The sequence below is a fragment of the Phyllostomus hastatus genome, unplaced genomic scaffold (genome assembly GCF_019186645.2).
Source record: "Phyllostomus hastatus isolate PE091 unplaced genomic scaffold, TTU_PhHast_1.1 phas_scaffold_93, whole genome shotgun sequence".
In the NCBI taxonomy this organism is placed as follows: Eukaryota; Metazoa; Chordata; class Mammalia; order Chiroptera; family Phyllostomidae; genus Phyllostomus; species Phyllostomus hastatus.
The window spans coordinates 16,528,381-16,541,156 of record NW_025334042.1 but is presented as its reverse complement, the minus strand read 5'-3'; the positions used below and the strand labels follow the sequence as shown (position 1 = coordinate 16,541,156).

Sequence of the window (12,776 nt, the reverse complement as noted above, 5' to 3'; positions counted from 1 at the left end):
TAGACAAACAGATAGATGATAGATAGATAAAAGGGACCAAAGAAAGAAGCTGAAGGCCTTGATAACAACCTTCTCTGCTCCTCTCATCTCAAATCTTTCCACTGTGCTTTCTGTAAACCTAGTTCCACATAATACTTCCCACTCACTCTACTTTTTATAATTCTTTACTTTTGTTTACACAAAGCTCACTCTGGCCACCCCTAAAATCTCACACACCTCCCAAGAGACTTCACTCACCTGGAACACCCTCCAGGGGAAGATTCCTCCTACTGAACGCCATATACTTACACCAGGAGGTGGGGTTCACATTCTCCTTGCACCCCAATGCTGCTTCCCCATTGTTATTCTCAGAGCAGTAAAAATTTCAACTCCTTAAGAGATAATGCCAACCTGATAGACTCCCTTTATTTTCTTTCAACTCTGTTATTCACTAAATATTACTCAATATTACTGAAGGGTAGCCCTAGCTGGGAAGCCCAGTTGGTTGGAGCATCATCCTGATGTGCTGAGTGAGGCTGCAGGTTTGGTCCCTGGCCAGAGCACATACAAGAATCAACCAATGAGCACATAACTAAGTGGAACAGCGAACTGATGTTTCTTTCTCTGTCCCTTTCTCTCTCTTTCTAAAATGAAGAAATAAAATTAAAAAAATATATTACCAAATGGTGTGGCATCTGAAATACTGCTACCATCCTAGCATCTTCAGTGTACATTAGGTCACTCAATAACTAGCATTACAGTTCTTCACTGTGGTAGAACATTGTTGGTTTCCTTCCCAGTTGGATGGACTTCAGTCCACCTCCAGGGGCACAGACATACTCTGAGTGGCCACAAGGGTGGGTAATAATCCATGTCTAAGCCACTCAGGGCATGATATATCCCTGGCCAGAGTGATTATAAAGTTCAAGGGTGGACAGGCATTTTTCTAAGTTGGCCTAGTCAAAGTGAAGTCTCAGGATTGATTCCAGTGGTCAAGAGAAACTCACTCACTCACTCACTTCCTCTGGTTGTATAAGGATGCCATAGCTATGCAGCTAAGCCATACCTGGCTCCAGGAGGAGACCCAAGGAAGAAGCTAACACATGGGGGACAGTGGCAAGACAATTAGAGAACAGATCATTTTGTTATGTCCTGAACTTCTGGACCAAAATGAACCTAAAACCCACGCGACCTCTTGAATTTTCAGTTACATAAGCCAATAAATCTTACTGTTTAGCCAGTTTTAGTCAGAGATTTGCTATTTGCAACTGAAAGAACCCTAAGGGACATTCTCCTCGAATTCAGTGATCTTTGCCTCACTACCCTTTCAACCATTCACTCCATGGCCACTCATCCTAGTGCCTGCGTTCTTTTATATCCTTGGAAACACTAATCTCAAATGCACTGTTATCTGCAACTTCAACTTTTATCTCCAACCATCACAATTCTTCCTCAACCTCATTGAAACTCCAGCTTTTAGTGACTTTCCATATTCTCTCAATTTAATGGGTCACTGCTACACTCGCTCCTTCTCTATTTGTTGCAGCCCACAAACACTCTTACTCACACTCTCAGTTCCCTCACTCCCATGTTCATCCACCACCTCTATTCCACAGAACTCCAGCTCATTTCCATTTCAGCTGCTGTGTTTCTCTAGCTAGTCGTTCGAGCAGCTGAGTACTGCTGGAAGAAGGAAATCACTGCCTTGTAAATTGGCACCATTACAAATTAATGATCTCCCACTGCATCCATCCTTCACACTGCTCAGCAAGTCCATGTGTGAAGCACAGAGTAGGCACTTGGTAAATATTAAATGAGTATTTGTGAATGGGTCGCTAGTAAACTGTCCCCTATCTTTCACAGATTCTACTTCAAATCTTTACTACTTTCTCAAGTCACCTCCTCCTACTTCCTCTCTCAGCAAATCAATCACCTTACCTTCAGGGTAAAAGCAGGTGTTTGATACATGGGAACACTCTCAACCTCTTAAATCTCCAACCTACCTCCCTATTGACTTATTAGTATGAGTGTTCATTCTTGACTCTCCCCTTTTACTCAAATAGCCGTTCATTCTACAGATATCCGAGTGCCCAGTACGTGCCACGCATTGTGCTCTGACTGGCCCTAGAAACAGTGTGTGTTGGTGGGCAGAGGAAGCAGAGACATGAAAGACAGAGGCAACAATGTGAATGAAGAGGAACCGGACACCTCTGAAGATCTGAAAGCTGATAGGTATGGTTGGTACAGACAAGAGTATTTGAAACTGTGCTGGCTTTTGTAGACCAATGTAAGTATTTAGCCTTTTCGTTAATTTTTGTTTTTAATCCTTACCCAAGGACATTTTTTTTTTCTTTTAGAGAGAGGGGAAGGGAGAGAGAGTGAAAGAAATATTGATGTGAGGGAGAAACATCAATTGGTTGCCTCCTGCATGTGCTCCGACTGCGGATTGGACCTGCAACTTGGGTAAATGCCCTGACTGGGAATAGAAGCTTTAGGTCTATGGGACGACGTTCCAACCAACTGAGCCATACTGGCCAGGGCAGGATCTAGTCTTTATCAAAAAATATGGAAGCATCAAATGTACATTATTAAAATATCACTCCTTTTATTAAAGCTTTAGTTACCTATGTTTGCTAGTTTATTCTGTGTGTTTCCCATTGGGCTACAAATATTTCAGATAGATTCCCAGGCCCTAGTACCACTCTAGAGTTAGAATCTGTTGGGGGTAGAGTCTGGAAGTTTGTCTATTACAAAGCTCCCAAAAGATTCTGAAAAGCAGCTAAGTCTGAGAACCACTGATTTAGAACATTACAAAATGAAACCAGCATTACATACCATAACATTTATTTCCTATTTATATCATGCATCTAGTACAGGCCTACAGAAACAAGACTTTGAAAAGACTTTATACATTACCTGTGTATCATAAATCATCCTTATTGTCCTCCCTCTTCTTTCTATTATGTGTTACATCAGTACCACTTTCTGGTCAAAATGCCAGAGGACTGTAGACATCTTTCCTAATAAGCTCCTATTTACTTAGGAAATAATGTTTTCTCTACCTAAACTATTATCCATATTAACACATTAGCTAGTGTTTAAAGGACTAGTGAAATTCTATAGGGTGAATCCACAATTATTCAGTGCTATGTAATTCCAGAAATTGTTTTATTGGTTTTTTTATGCGTATTCCTTTTTTCTTTTAGATTTATGCCTGTCCTAATCATTTTATGTTGAGACTAATAGTAGAATAAATATACAATGCTTAAGAACATACAAGTTACATGCTAGGTAGAGAGGAAGAAGAGGAGAGATAGGCATTTGTCACAGAAAATCCACACACAAAAAACAAAAAGAAAATCCACATACAAGATGTATCAACCACCTATGCCAGTTAAAACCACGTTCAGTTCAGTTTGCATTATTTATGATTAACTGACAGGGACGGTACAGAAGTAAGACAGGGATAGTACAGAAAATGAAGGCCACTCCCCCAACCTGTATTTGCCAAGGGTCTTCATGTCTTCTTCTTGTACTACTTCTCTATAAAAAAGACAAAAAAGCTAGAAAGTCAGATGATGCCATAACCGCTTCTCCTTGGCAAAGTGCCAAAAGAGGGCTCTAGATTGAGGAAAGGAAGAGAAAATCAGATAAACCACATGACTGCATGACCATGTAGCCCCAGCCTCCAGCAGGACATGCTTATGGGAGAACTGACTGAGTCAGTGATGGTGGGCGAAACGGGGCTGGTTCCCTTCCAGCTCAGAGAAGACTTTTGGTAAAGGTCTGGGGGCATGAGCTAAGGGTAGGCAGAGGTGCCTCAGAGCAAAGGCCTGCAGAGTCTAGTCTTCAGTTCCAAGGAGATCAGTAACATCTGGGCAGGTGGGCTGTGGCATATGTGGCTGCTGTATAAATGTCAACTGGGTGCGACTGGTTAGGTAACAGGCTTAATTCCAAATCTTAACATTTATTTCAACTACTACTTCATTAAAAAAGAAAATGAAACAAGCCCTGGCTGGTGTGCTCAGTGGATTGAGCTGGCCTGAGAACCAAAGGGTCGCTGGTTTGATTCCCAGTCGGGACTCATGCCTGGGTTGCCGGCCAGGTCCCCAGAAGGGAGCGCACTCGAGACACCCCAAAAAATAAAAATTAAAATTAAAAAAATGAATTGGTGTATGCGGGCTCATCCCCGGTCAGGGTGCAAGTGGGAGAAAAGTTGATGTTTCTGTCTCCCTCGCTCAAATCAATAAAGATACATCCTTGGGTGAGGAAAAAAACAACAACCAAAACGTTGGTTACACAGCGACTCAGTGGCCTTTGTTCTGTCTGTACCAAACTGTAAGCGGAAACTACACCGACAGCGCCACTCTCCTCTGAACTGTAAGTGCCTCCTACAAGCCGACCTCTAATCGGCTTGCTGCTGCTGCTGCTGCTGCTGCTGCTGCAGCCAAGGCTTCCGTCTTTCCCTTGATTCTGAGTTCTCTCATCCCCGCGCCTGCTAACCGGCGAGCTCGGGCTAGCTCAGGGCTAGCGAGGGAGATATCGGATGGGCCCCGCACGGTTTTAGGGTCAGAGGTGGGGACTGTAAACTGGTCACTGCCTTTCGGTTCCGGTTCGGATAAGAATCGCGCCGGAGAGAATTCCAGCCACCAACCGCCACCAACGGCCGGAGGTAACCGTCCCAACGTCCTCTTCCAGCTAGAAAGCGGCTTTTCCCGCGAGCCCGGGGGCGCGCGGGGACTACGACTCCCGGCATGCTCCGAGGCCGCAGCACTTAACCCTCCAGGGCCTGCGGCCGCCCGGCGCCCCGCCTCCGTCTCTTACCTGGATCCTGCAGGGTGAGTTTTGTGGAGCTGGGAAGGGATTATCCCCTCTAATTAAGTCGTGTGTGTGCGTGTGTGATGTACTCCTAAGAAATTATTCTGGTTTTCCTAAAAATGGGACAATTTGCAGTAATGAGATTCAGGCTTTATTTTCCAAGTGAGAGACCGAGCATCTACTACCTGAACCGCAGGGCCTAAATGGAATCGCTACTGTTTTCCTCAGAATGCCACCTAGATCCTCTCCTTTCTCCCCAGAACAAAAGTAGCCAGCAATCCCTCTCCTCTCCCTAATACATCCGACTTCTACCCTTCCCCTGCAAGGTTCGTAACCTGGAGCCTGAGTCAGGGTTTCTATTATTCCTCTAGTTGGGGGAATACACGTGGAGACCATAGGACCTCCCACATCCTTTTGGTAGAGATATTACAATTTAGGCCCTTTGTCTCAAAACCTACCCTTCCCCTCAGGTGCCACTACGGGCTCCCTGCAAATTCAGCAGGCACACTACGTTTGTCTGACTTGAGTGACCAAGGGCTTGTGGGAAACGGTTTCTTCCTTGGGAGTACGGGTAGTGGGTGTCCAACTGGTCTTTGCCCCCCCCCCACCCTTGAAACACCGTGGCACAGGAGACAATTCCAGGTGAAGGTGGGGGAGGGGTCACACTCCTTTTAATATTTCTGTCCTTTTCTGTATATTGTGCACAGTTCCATTTCTAGGCCGGGAAGGAGGAGGACAGTGACTGCAAGCGTGGGGGATTATCAGGCTGTAGTGTCAGCCACCCCCCCACCCCCCCCCCCCGCTGGTCACCCAAGGTCAGAGGGAGTGGAGAGGATGCTTGATATTTTCACCTTTCACTGCTCTCAGACCCCACTTTAACTATTCCAGTTCACAGGGCCCCCCTCCCTGTCTCAGCCTTCAAGAGTCTAAAGCTGCTAGAAAAAGGGGCTGCTCTGAGACAAGGCTTTGAGGGCTTGGAATGCCTGGATCCCTATCTTTGCCTCACCCTTCTCTCAGTGTCAGTAGCAATCATCCTGTCCTCACCCCTGAGGTTAATTCCCCTCTGGGCAGGCTCTGGCTTCCTTCCATTGCCCCCCAAGGGACCTTTGTTCTAGCCAGCCTGTGGGTTGGGGTAGGCAGAAGGGAGAAGACCTTGGGGCAAGAGTCCTGAACCATAGGAGGCCAGGGAAGTGAGGGCAGGCTGCATATCTCTCCTCTACTCTCCCTCCCCACTGCCAACTGGCTCCCTGCCTCTGCCCCCGCCCCTTGACATCCCAGACTCCCTGGCTATTTAAACAGAGATGGGTGCCCCCATCGGCACACTGTCCTTTGGCCACCGGACATCATGCCTCCCAAGAAGGATGTTCCTGTGAAGAAACCAGTGGGGCCCGCTATCCCCAAGCCAGCTACGAAGCCAGCAGCAGGGGCTCCTCCAGCCAAGACCAAAGCTGAGCCAGCGGCAGCTGTCCCTCCAGCCCCTGAGAAAACTCAGGAGCCCCCCATTGATCTCTCCAAAGTGGTGGTGAGTTCCCGGAAAGTGAAGAAAGAATTTGGAGGGGGTGGTAGAAGGGAAGGATACAGTCTAGGGGTTAGGAGGAGGTAGGAATCAGCGAGCAATGGAATGATACTAGGTCCCTCATTTGGAAGCATCCGGGCTTATGACTCTGCTAGTATCTTTGTTGTTCTGTCCTCTAACCTGTAGACCACGTGTGTATATATGTGTACACACACACTCACTGATCCTCCGGCTGGAGGAAGGGACTGTGAGATGGGGAACATCTGGGTTCCCAGGACAGTTTCAAGGTGAAGGGAGGGAGTTGCTGCCTGTGTCTGACTGACTGTTCAACTCTAAAGGCCACATCTCTGAACCCCAGGAGGGAAGGCTGAAGAGGACAGACTTGTTAGACAATCACAGCTGGGGGCCAGGGGTAAATTTAGCCTTTGTTCAGCCCCCAGTTATGTGAGGGATGCAGGGCTCAGGGCAGTGGAGGGAGGGGAACAGGTGGCATGGGATTAACCCGGTTCCCAGAAAGCCCTCCCCCCTGATAATTCCTCCTCTTGGGATTCTCCCAAGGACCAGATCTGGGAATGGGACTGAGGCGGCTGGGCTCCCAGCCTGGTCCCTTTGGGCCCCTCCCCAGAAGTGGCTGTTGGTGGGGAGGAGAACTGCAGAGGGATTGAATGAGCTCTGACATTACTCCTCACCTGCTCTTTTCTTCCACAGATCGAGTTTAACAAGGACCAGCTGGAGGGTGAGAAGAAGTTGGTTCCCCTGAGCCCACTGTCCAGACCCAAGTCCCTGGTCATATACTTTCTATTCCCCCAACTCCAGTCCCGGCCTTGAAGCCTCCCACACTAGTTCTCTCTGTCTCTTGTTCTGCCCAGCTCTAGCACACAGTTGCTGAACTTCCTTTCTCTCTGGGGCTGGGGCTGGGGTGGGGGGGGTGATGGGAAACCCTGGTCAACACTAACACCTCTTTATACTTCAGAGTTCAAGGAGGCCTTTGAGCTGTTCGACCGAGTAGGGGATGGCAAGATCCAATATAGCCAGTGTGGGGACCTGATGAGGGCCCTGGGCCAGAACCCCACCAACGCCGAGGTGCTCAAAGTTCTCGGGAACCCCAAGAGTGATGGTGAGGAGGCCCCTGGAACAATGTGGGTTTTCACTGTGGTGGTGGAACCGAGGAATATTGGGTAGGTGACAAAGGATGCTGGGGTGGGTGTTAGGGCTTTAAAAACTGTGGAACCCAAGGGCAGAAAAACATCCTGGATGTTGAACAGGATGAAAGCCTTCATGGTTGGGATGGGAGCTGGGTCCTAGGTGACACCACAGTGACCATCACCTCTCTAACCCTCAGAGCTGAAGTCCCGGCGTGTGGACTTCGAGACTTTCCTGCCCATGCTCCAGGCAGTGTCCAAGAACCGGGACCAAGGCACATATGAGGACTACCTGGAGGGGCTTCGGGTGTTTGACAAAGAAGGGAATGGCAAAGTCATGGGAGCAGAGCTGAGACATGTCCTCACCACCCTGGGTGAGGAACAGGCCAGAACGACTGTGGGGTGGAGAGAAGAGGGTGGACCAACGAGAAGGTTGCCAAGTAGGAAGAGCCAGTGAGGGATTACTGTCCTGTAGGCCTCAGGCAGGAGACTGAGAAGGTCAGAGCCATTGGGGCAGAGTTGGAAGGGCTTCCTCCTGCAGAGGCTAAAGTGGCTGGGTGGGGTGTGTGGGGTGGGGGTGGGGCACTATTGCTTACCGAAGGGCAGAAGGAAGGGAATGAAGTGGAAAACCCGAGTTTCTGCTTTGGAAGAGATGCTGGTGCTTTGATCAGATACTTTCTCTTAACTCTCTGGAATTTAGTTTCATTGTCAAAGCTTTCACCTGGTGCCAATGCAGGTGAAATAGAAAGCAAGGTGCTGAAACACAGTCAAGGCATTACCATTACAAGGACAGCATTGCTTCAGGATTCTGTGCCTTTGGGCAAATCTCCAGGGTGGGAGAAGAGGAGGTACCTCCCAGAATAGTGTGGCCTGGTTGGTGAGTGAGGGAAGGAAGGCAGGGTCTAAAACGTTGTGTCTGGGGCTTAGGAGAGAAGATGACTGAAGAAGAGGTGGAGACAGTTCTGGCAGGACATGAGGACAGCAATGGCTGCATCAACTATGAAGGTGAGGGGGCACAGGAGCAGAAAGGACCAGGGTGGAGGGGTGGCAGGAAGACCCTGGAATGTAGGTGTGGGCACCTTGCAACCTGGATTATCTGAAGTCAGAGGTTTATCTAAGGGCCTGCTTCTGAAGCCCCTCTTGCGTCCTCTCTCTGCAGCCTTCTTGAAGCACATCCTAAGCGTCTGAGCTCTACAGGTATGGCCCTCCTACTCCGCCTCGAGAGACAAGTCTCCTTCCAGTCTCTACGCCAGGGTGGAAAGGCAGGGAAGAGTGTTTCCATGTTCTGCAGCGTGTGAGCGCCGGGGTTTGGCAACTTTTCATCTTTTTCCACAGATGCGGTGGGGGTCAAACATTGGGCCCCCTGCAGGCGGAAGCGTGTTCCTGCTACTAGGATGCCACCTATTGTTTCAAAATAAAGAGATGCTTCCTCCCTTGGCCTACGTCTGTTACTTTCTTCATAGGTGGGGGTGGGATGGAGGGAAGAGAGGGTTCTCCTCTCCCGGATCCGTTTTCCTCTGATCTTCCCGCTACTTCGAGGAGCAAATTCCTTGCGCCCTTCCCCACTCCACCCACTTTGTGAGGTTTCTGTGCCGCAGGTAAGGATAGTCCGGAGAAATGAGCAGCGGCTGGCCCCGCCCATCTGATTACTAATATAGCAATTTATCTGCATAAGCCCAGGCTAAGAGTCCTATTGGCTGGATCGGCCGAGGGTGACGTCATTCGGGCGTACTAAGACTAGGGTTGGGCTGCGAGACGGAGCCATTACTGCAGGAAAAGGTCCCGCAGAGCTTGCCAGTCAAGATGGTGGGGCCCGGGGCTTTGGGAGAGTGAGCGGGATTTGGGGCGAAAAGCGGGAGCCGGGGGTAGGGGGCGAGGAGAAGGCGGAGGAAGGGAGCAAAGGGAACCCGAGGGCCTGGAAGGTTGAAGGTGGGGTTGGAAAAGCTGGGGTCCTGTCTTCCTGGGAAGCGAGTATCCTGTATGGAGGAGGAGTTTGTGGGACCGGGATAGAAGCTGGGGGGAATGGAGTTCAGATGTTGACCGTTCCCCTCTTTTCTGAGCAGTGTGACTTCACCGAGGACCAGACCGCAGGTTGGTAACTGACCCCTACTGAAGTCACGCTTAGGGAGACGAGACACCCCCTTTAGCACCTACCCCCTAACCCCAACCTGTCATCTCTTCATCTCTTCAGCACCACCAGGGGAGTACCTCCTGGATTCCCTCCCTCCTTCTGGAGCCTCCATTTTCTTTTCTCAATCTTTCTTCCTCCCTCCCCTTCCACTCTAGATCTGAGCAAGCACTGGGTGAGTTTTAGGTGGTGTGGGTATGTGAAACAACTCGGTCACCTAATGCCTGCTGTGTGTAGGGTTTGGGAGGGTGTCTGAAGCCGCCTGTATGTCTCTGTCTCTTAATCAGCTTCTTTTGCCTCTTATCTCCTCCGTGACAATCCCTCCCCACCCCGCCCCAGCTTGGATTTGTGAATACTGTAAAAAGTAATAACTTGATATTTTGTAAAAACCAGGACAGGGGAATTTGCTGAGGATACTTTTACTGAATGGGAGAGGTGGGAAGTGGCAGGCTGGGATGACCCCAGTCCCAGGCTGCTGCTCCCACTTCCTTATAAGGGCAGGACCCAGACAGGGCGGTGGCAAATTCCTGCCCTGAGCAGTGTAGTGAGGAGGCTGGGCAGGCTTGCTGCCTGCGGAAGGGGTGTGTAAATGGTTACTACTGTGCCTAGAGGGGAGGAAGGCCGTGACTTTTTGTGGGATACCTGAGGTGGGAGGGACTGGCAGTGGGTCCCTCTCAGTAGACTTGTGTGTAGAGTGGAATAAATATCTGGTTTCCTCAGCATGATTAAAGTTGAATGGGCAACAGACACCATGAGGGTTTGGTTAACCCCCATGTGCCCATACTGATGTCTATCTCAATCCTCAGAGTTCAAGGAGGCCTTCCAGCTGTTTGACCGAACAGGGGATGGCAAGATCCTGTACAGCCAGTGTGGGGACGTGATGAGGGCCCTGGGCCAGAACCCCACCAATGCCGAGGTGCTCAAAGTCCTGGGGAACCCCAAGAGTGATGGTGAGGATCCTTGGGAACAACTCCTGTGGGTACTGGGCCCACAGGTCTTCAGCTAAGAGCTTCCTTATCTTCATAGGTCCCAAACTCAGGCAGGTCTTAACTCAACTAGCAAATCCCACACTTTTGCTCTGAGCGGGAGCAGTCTGTCTGGTTGTGATCCCTGTAATCCCCAGGCCTGAGAATTTGTGTGACTTGACTTCTGCTCCCTTCATGGCAGAGATGAATGTGAAGGTGCTGGACTTTGAGCACTTCCTGCCCATGCTGCAGACGGTGGCCAAGAACAAGGACCAGGGCACCTATGAGGACTATGTTGAAGGCCTTAGGGTGTTTGACAAGGAAGGGAACGGCACTGTTATGGGTGCTGAGATCCGGCATGTTCTCGTCACACTGGGTGAGGCTCTATCTACCCTTGCTCCTTGAGCTGAGGTTCTGCCTGATACTTCACCTGTCACACAGTGCCCAAAATGCCCTTCCCCTCCGCAGGTGAGAAGATGACAGAGGAAGAAGTAGAGATGCTGGTGGCAGGGCACGAGGATAGCAATGGTTGTATCAACTATGAAGGTGAGGGACAAATTGGGGCTCTTGCTGAGGAAGCAGCCATGTGAGGCAGGTCAAGTACAGTCTGAGGCTTTCCCTGTCACGGGACTTGGGCTCCAAAAAGTGCCAGGAGGCAAGGGGCAGGGCCCGACCCTGCCCAGCCCAGGAGTGGGAGGCCAGGGTTGTGTAACAGGAAAGGCGCAGTGTGGTGTAAAGGGTGGGGAAGGAATGGGAAGTAAAATAAATGGAATGTCTATGTCCTGATCACCTGACCCCTTTACCCCATGTCTGTGTCTTGTCTTCACCATTAATGTCTCTTCCTTCCTGCAGCATTTGTGAGGCATATCCTGTCGGGGTGACGGGCCCATGGGGCGGGTACGGCTCATCCCAGCCTCCCCTTCTCTAGTTGACCTTCCCAGTGTTTTTCGTCCCAAACTTTGCTCTCTGGTTCCTGCCCTGCCCTGCCCTACTACCATCTGACTTCCTGGCATGTTTCTGCATGGAGCTGACTGGGGAGGGAAGGGAAGGGGTTCCTCAAAAAGGAAGACAACCTGGGGGTATGGTACCTCCTCACCTAGAATGGGCTCTAGAGTTTTCCTTTATAGGGCCCTGGGTGCTGGTGTCTGGGAATTCTCACCAGCCTGTCCCCATCTCGCTTTAGGGTGACCCTTTGGCCCTGGAGCGTCGGCGGTTGGCATAGGGGGGTGGGTTGCCTGCCCCATTGTGCTGCTGTAGCTGAACAGTCTCTTCTTCCTTCTGCTGGGCAGCTTGGAGGTACCCTAACCCGTAACTCTGTCTTCCCCTGCCAGTGGCTGACAGTAGCTGTAGGTGTAGTTAAGAACTTTTCTGCCTTTGCTGTGTTCTTGCTGCTCGGGGTGGGGTGGGAACTAACAGCTGGTGGGAGGGGAGCTGGGGGTCCAGAGAACTGGTCAGACTCAAGGTGACTCCTCTGCAAACTGACCCCAAGGTTGGGTGCTGCAGGCACGTCCCTTCTTATGCCACCTTTGTGGTCGTATGGTCTCCTGGCCCCTGGTGCACCCCTCCCCTTGGCCCTGGTTCCCTGGTTCACACCTTTCTCTGTTCCACAGAGCTCGTCCGTATGGTGCTGAATGGCTGAAGAAGTTCCCAGTGTGCCCAGAGCCTTGTGCCTTCCCCTGTGTGACACTGTGTTTGTAGCCCCAAAGTCTCCTTAGGTTCTCTTGTCACAGCACTTTCCCCAGCTTGTATCTCTTGGACGATGTCTGCCATCAGCATTCACCAAATAAACTCACTCTCTGTGCCCTAAATGGGGTTCTGCTTTCTTTCCTGAGCCGTGTGAAGGGGAGACAGTTTGGGGTCAGTGGACCAGGGAGTTAGGGAAAGCTGACCCCATTCATTGATGCTACAAAGGCCACCCCCTGGGGGATAAGGAAAGTCATGAACCTCTGCAGGACCAAGGCTGGCCATCCTGACCTCAGCACATCAGGCCGAGTCCTCGCCTAGCCCTCCAGGTCCTTATTCCCGGTCCTCACCCTCCGCAGCACTGCAGGCCTTTCCTGTGGCCTGAGCTAAGGCCAGCCCACATTAGCACTGCCTAAGCCTGTCACCCACGGCTCAGGGCTGGGGACCAACAATAACAGAAGTAGGCGAGGTGCTTGCCTTTTCCCCACCTAATAAGGGAAGACATGAAGCCACTACTTCTGAACGGATAAATATACAAAATCTCC

At 50.4% G+C, this 12,776-nt stretch overlaps 2 protein-coding genes across 3 annotated transcripts; both read left to right on the top strand.

Moving 5' to 3' along the window:
* Positions 1 to 4,394: 4,394 nt before the first annotated feature.
* MYL6B (myosin light chain 6B) lies at positions 4,395 to 8,892 on the top strand. The gene is made up of 8 exons (XM_045829692.1): positions 4,395 to 4,817; positions 6,097 to 6,319; positions 7,022 to 7,049; positions 7,287 to 7,430; positions 7,656 to 7,829; positions 8,383 to 8,460; positions 8,615 to 8,652; positions 8,791 to 8,892. The coding sequence occupies exons 2-7, from the start codon at positions 6,143 to 6,145 to the stop codon at positions 8,641 to 8,643; spliced, it is 630 nt and encodes a 209-aa protein (XP_045685648.1). The 5' UTR covers positions 4,395 to 4,817; positions 6,097 to 6,142; the 3' UTR covers positions 8,644 to 8,652; positions 8,791 to 8,892.
* A 285-nt stretch (positions 8,893 to 9,177) lies between these two features.
* MYL6 (myosin light chain 6) lies at positions 9,178 to 12,356 on the top strand. 2 transcript variants are annotated; one of them, XM_045829694.1, is made up of 7 exons: positions 9,193 to 9,261; positions 9,519 to 9,546; positions 10,390 to 10,533; positions 10,751 to 10,924; positions 11,017 to 11,094; positions 11,401 to 11,445; positions 12,159 to 12,356. In XM_045829694.1, exons 1-6 carry the CDS (start codon positions 9,259 to 9,261, stop codon positions 11,427 to 11,429), a joined length of 456 nt encoding a protein of 151 aa, XP_045685650.1. In that variant the 5' UTR covers positions 9,193 to 9,258; the 3' UTR covers positions 11,430 to 11,445; positions 12,159 to 12,356. The 2 variants fall into 2 exon arrangements, with proteins under 2 accessions (XP_045685649.1, XP_045685650.1); XM_045829693.1 differs by lacking the exon at positions 11,401 to 11,445 and having other exon boundaries at positions 9,178 to 9,261.
* The last annotated feature ends 420 nt before the right edge of the window (positions 12,357 to 12,776 follow it).

What these genes read in the sequence shown, in the direction of transcription:
- MYL6B (XM_045829692.1), top strand. Translation starts at nt 6,143, where the DNA reads ATGCCTCCCAAGAAGGATGTTCCTGTGAAGAAACCAGTGGGGCCCGCT. An exon ending in TTGATCTCTCCAAAGTGGTG is followed by an intron (nt 6,320 to 7,021) that starts GTGAGTTCCCGG and finishes TTTCTTCCACAG; the next exon opens with ATCGAGTTTAACAAGGACCA. An exon ending in TAACAAGGACCAGCTGGAGG is followed by an intron (nt 7,050 to 7,286) that starts GTGAGAAGAAGT and finishes TTTATACTTCAG; the next exon opens with AGTTCAAGGAGGCCTTTGAG.
- MYL6 (XM_045829693.1), top strand. An exon ending in CACCGAGGACCAGACCGCAG is followed by an intron (nt 9,547 to 10,389) that starts GTTGGTAACTGA and finishes CTCAATCCTCAG; the next exon opens with AGTTCAAGGAGGCCTTCCAG. An exon ending in GCATGTTCTCGTCACACTGG is followed by an intron (nt 10,925 to 11,016) that starts GTGAGGCTCTAT and finishes TCCCCTCCGCAG; the next exon opens with GTGAGAAGATGACAGAGGAA.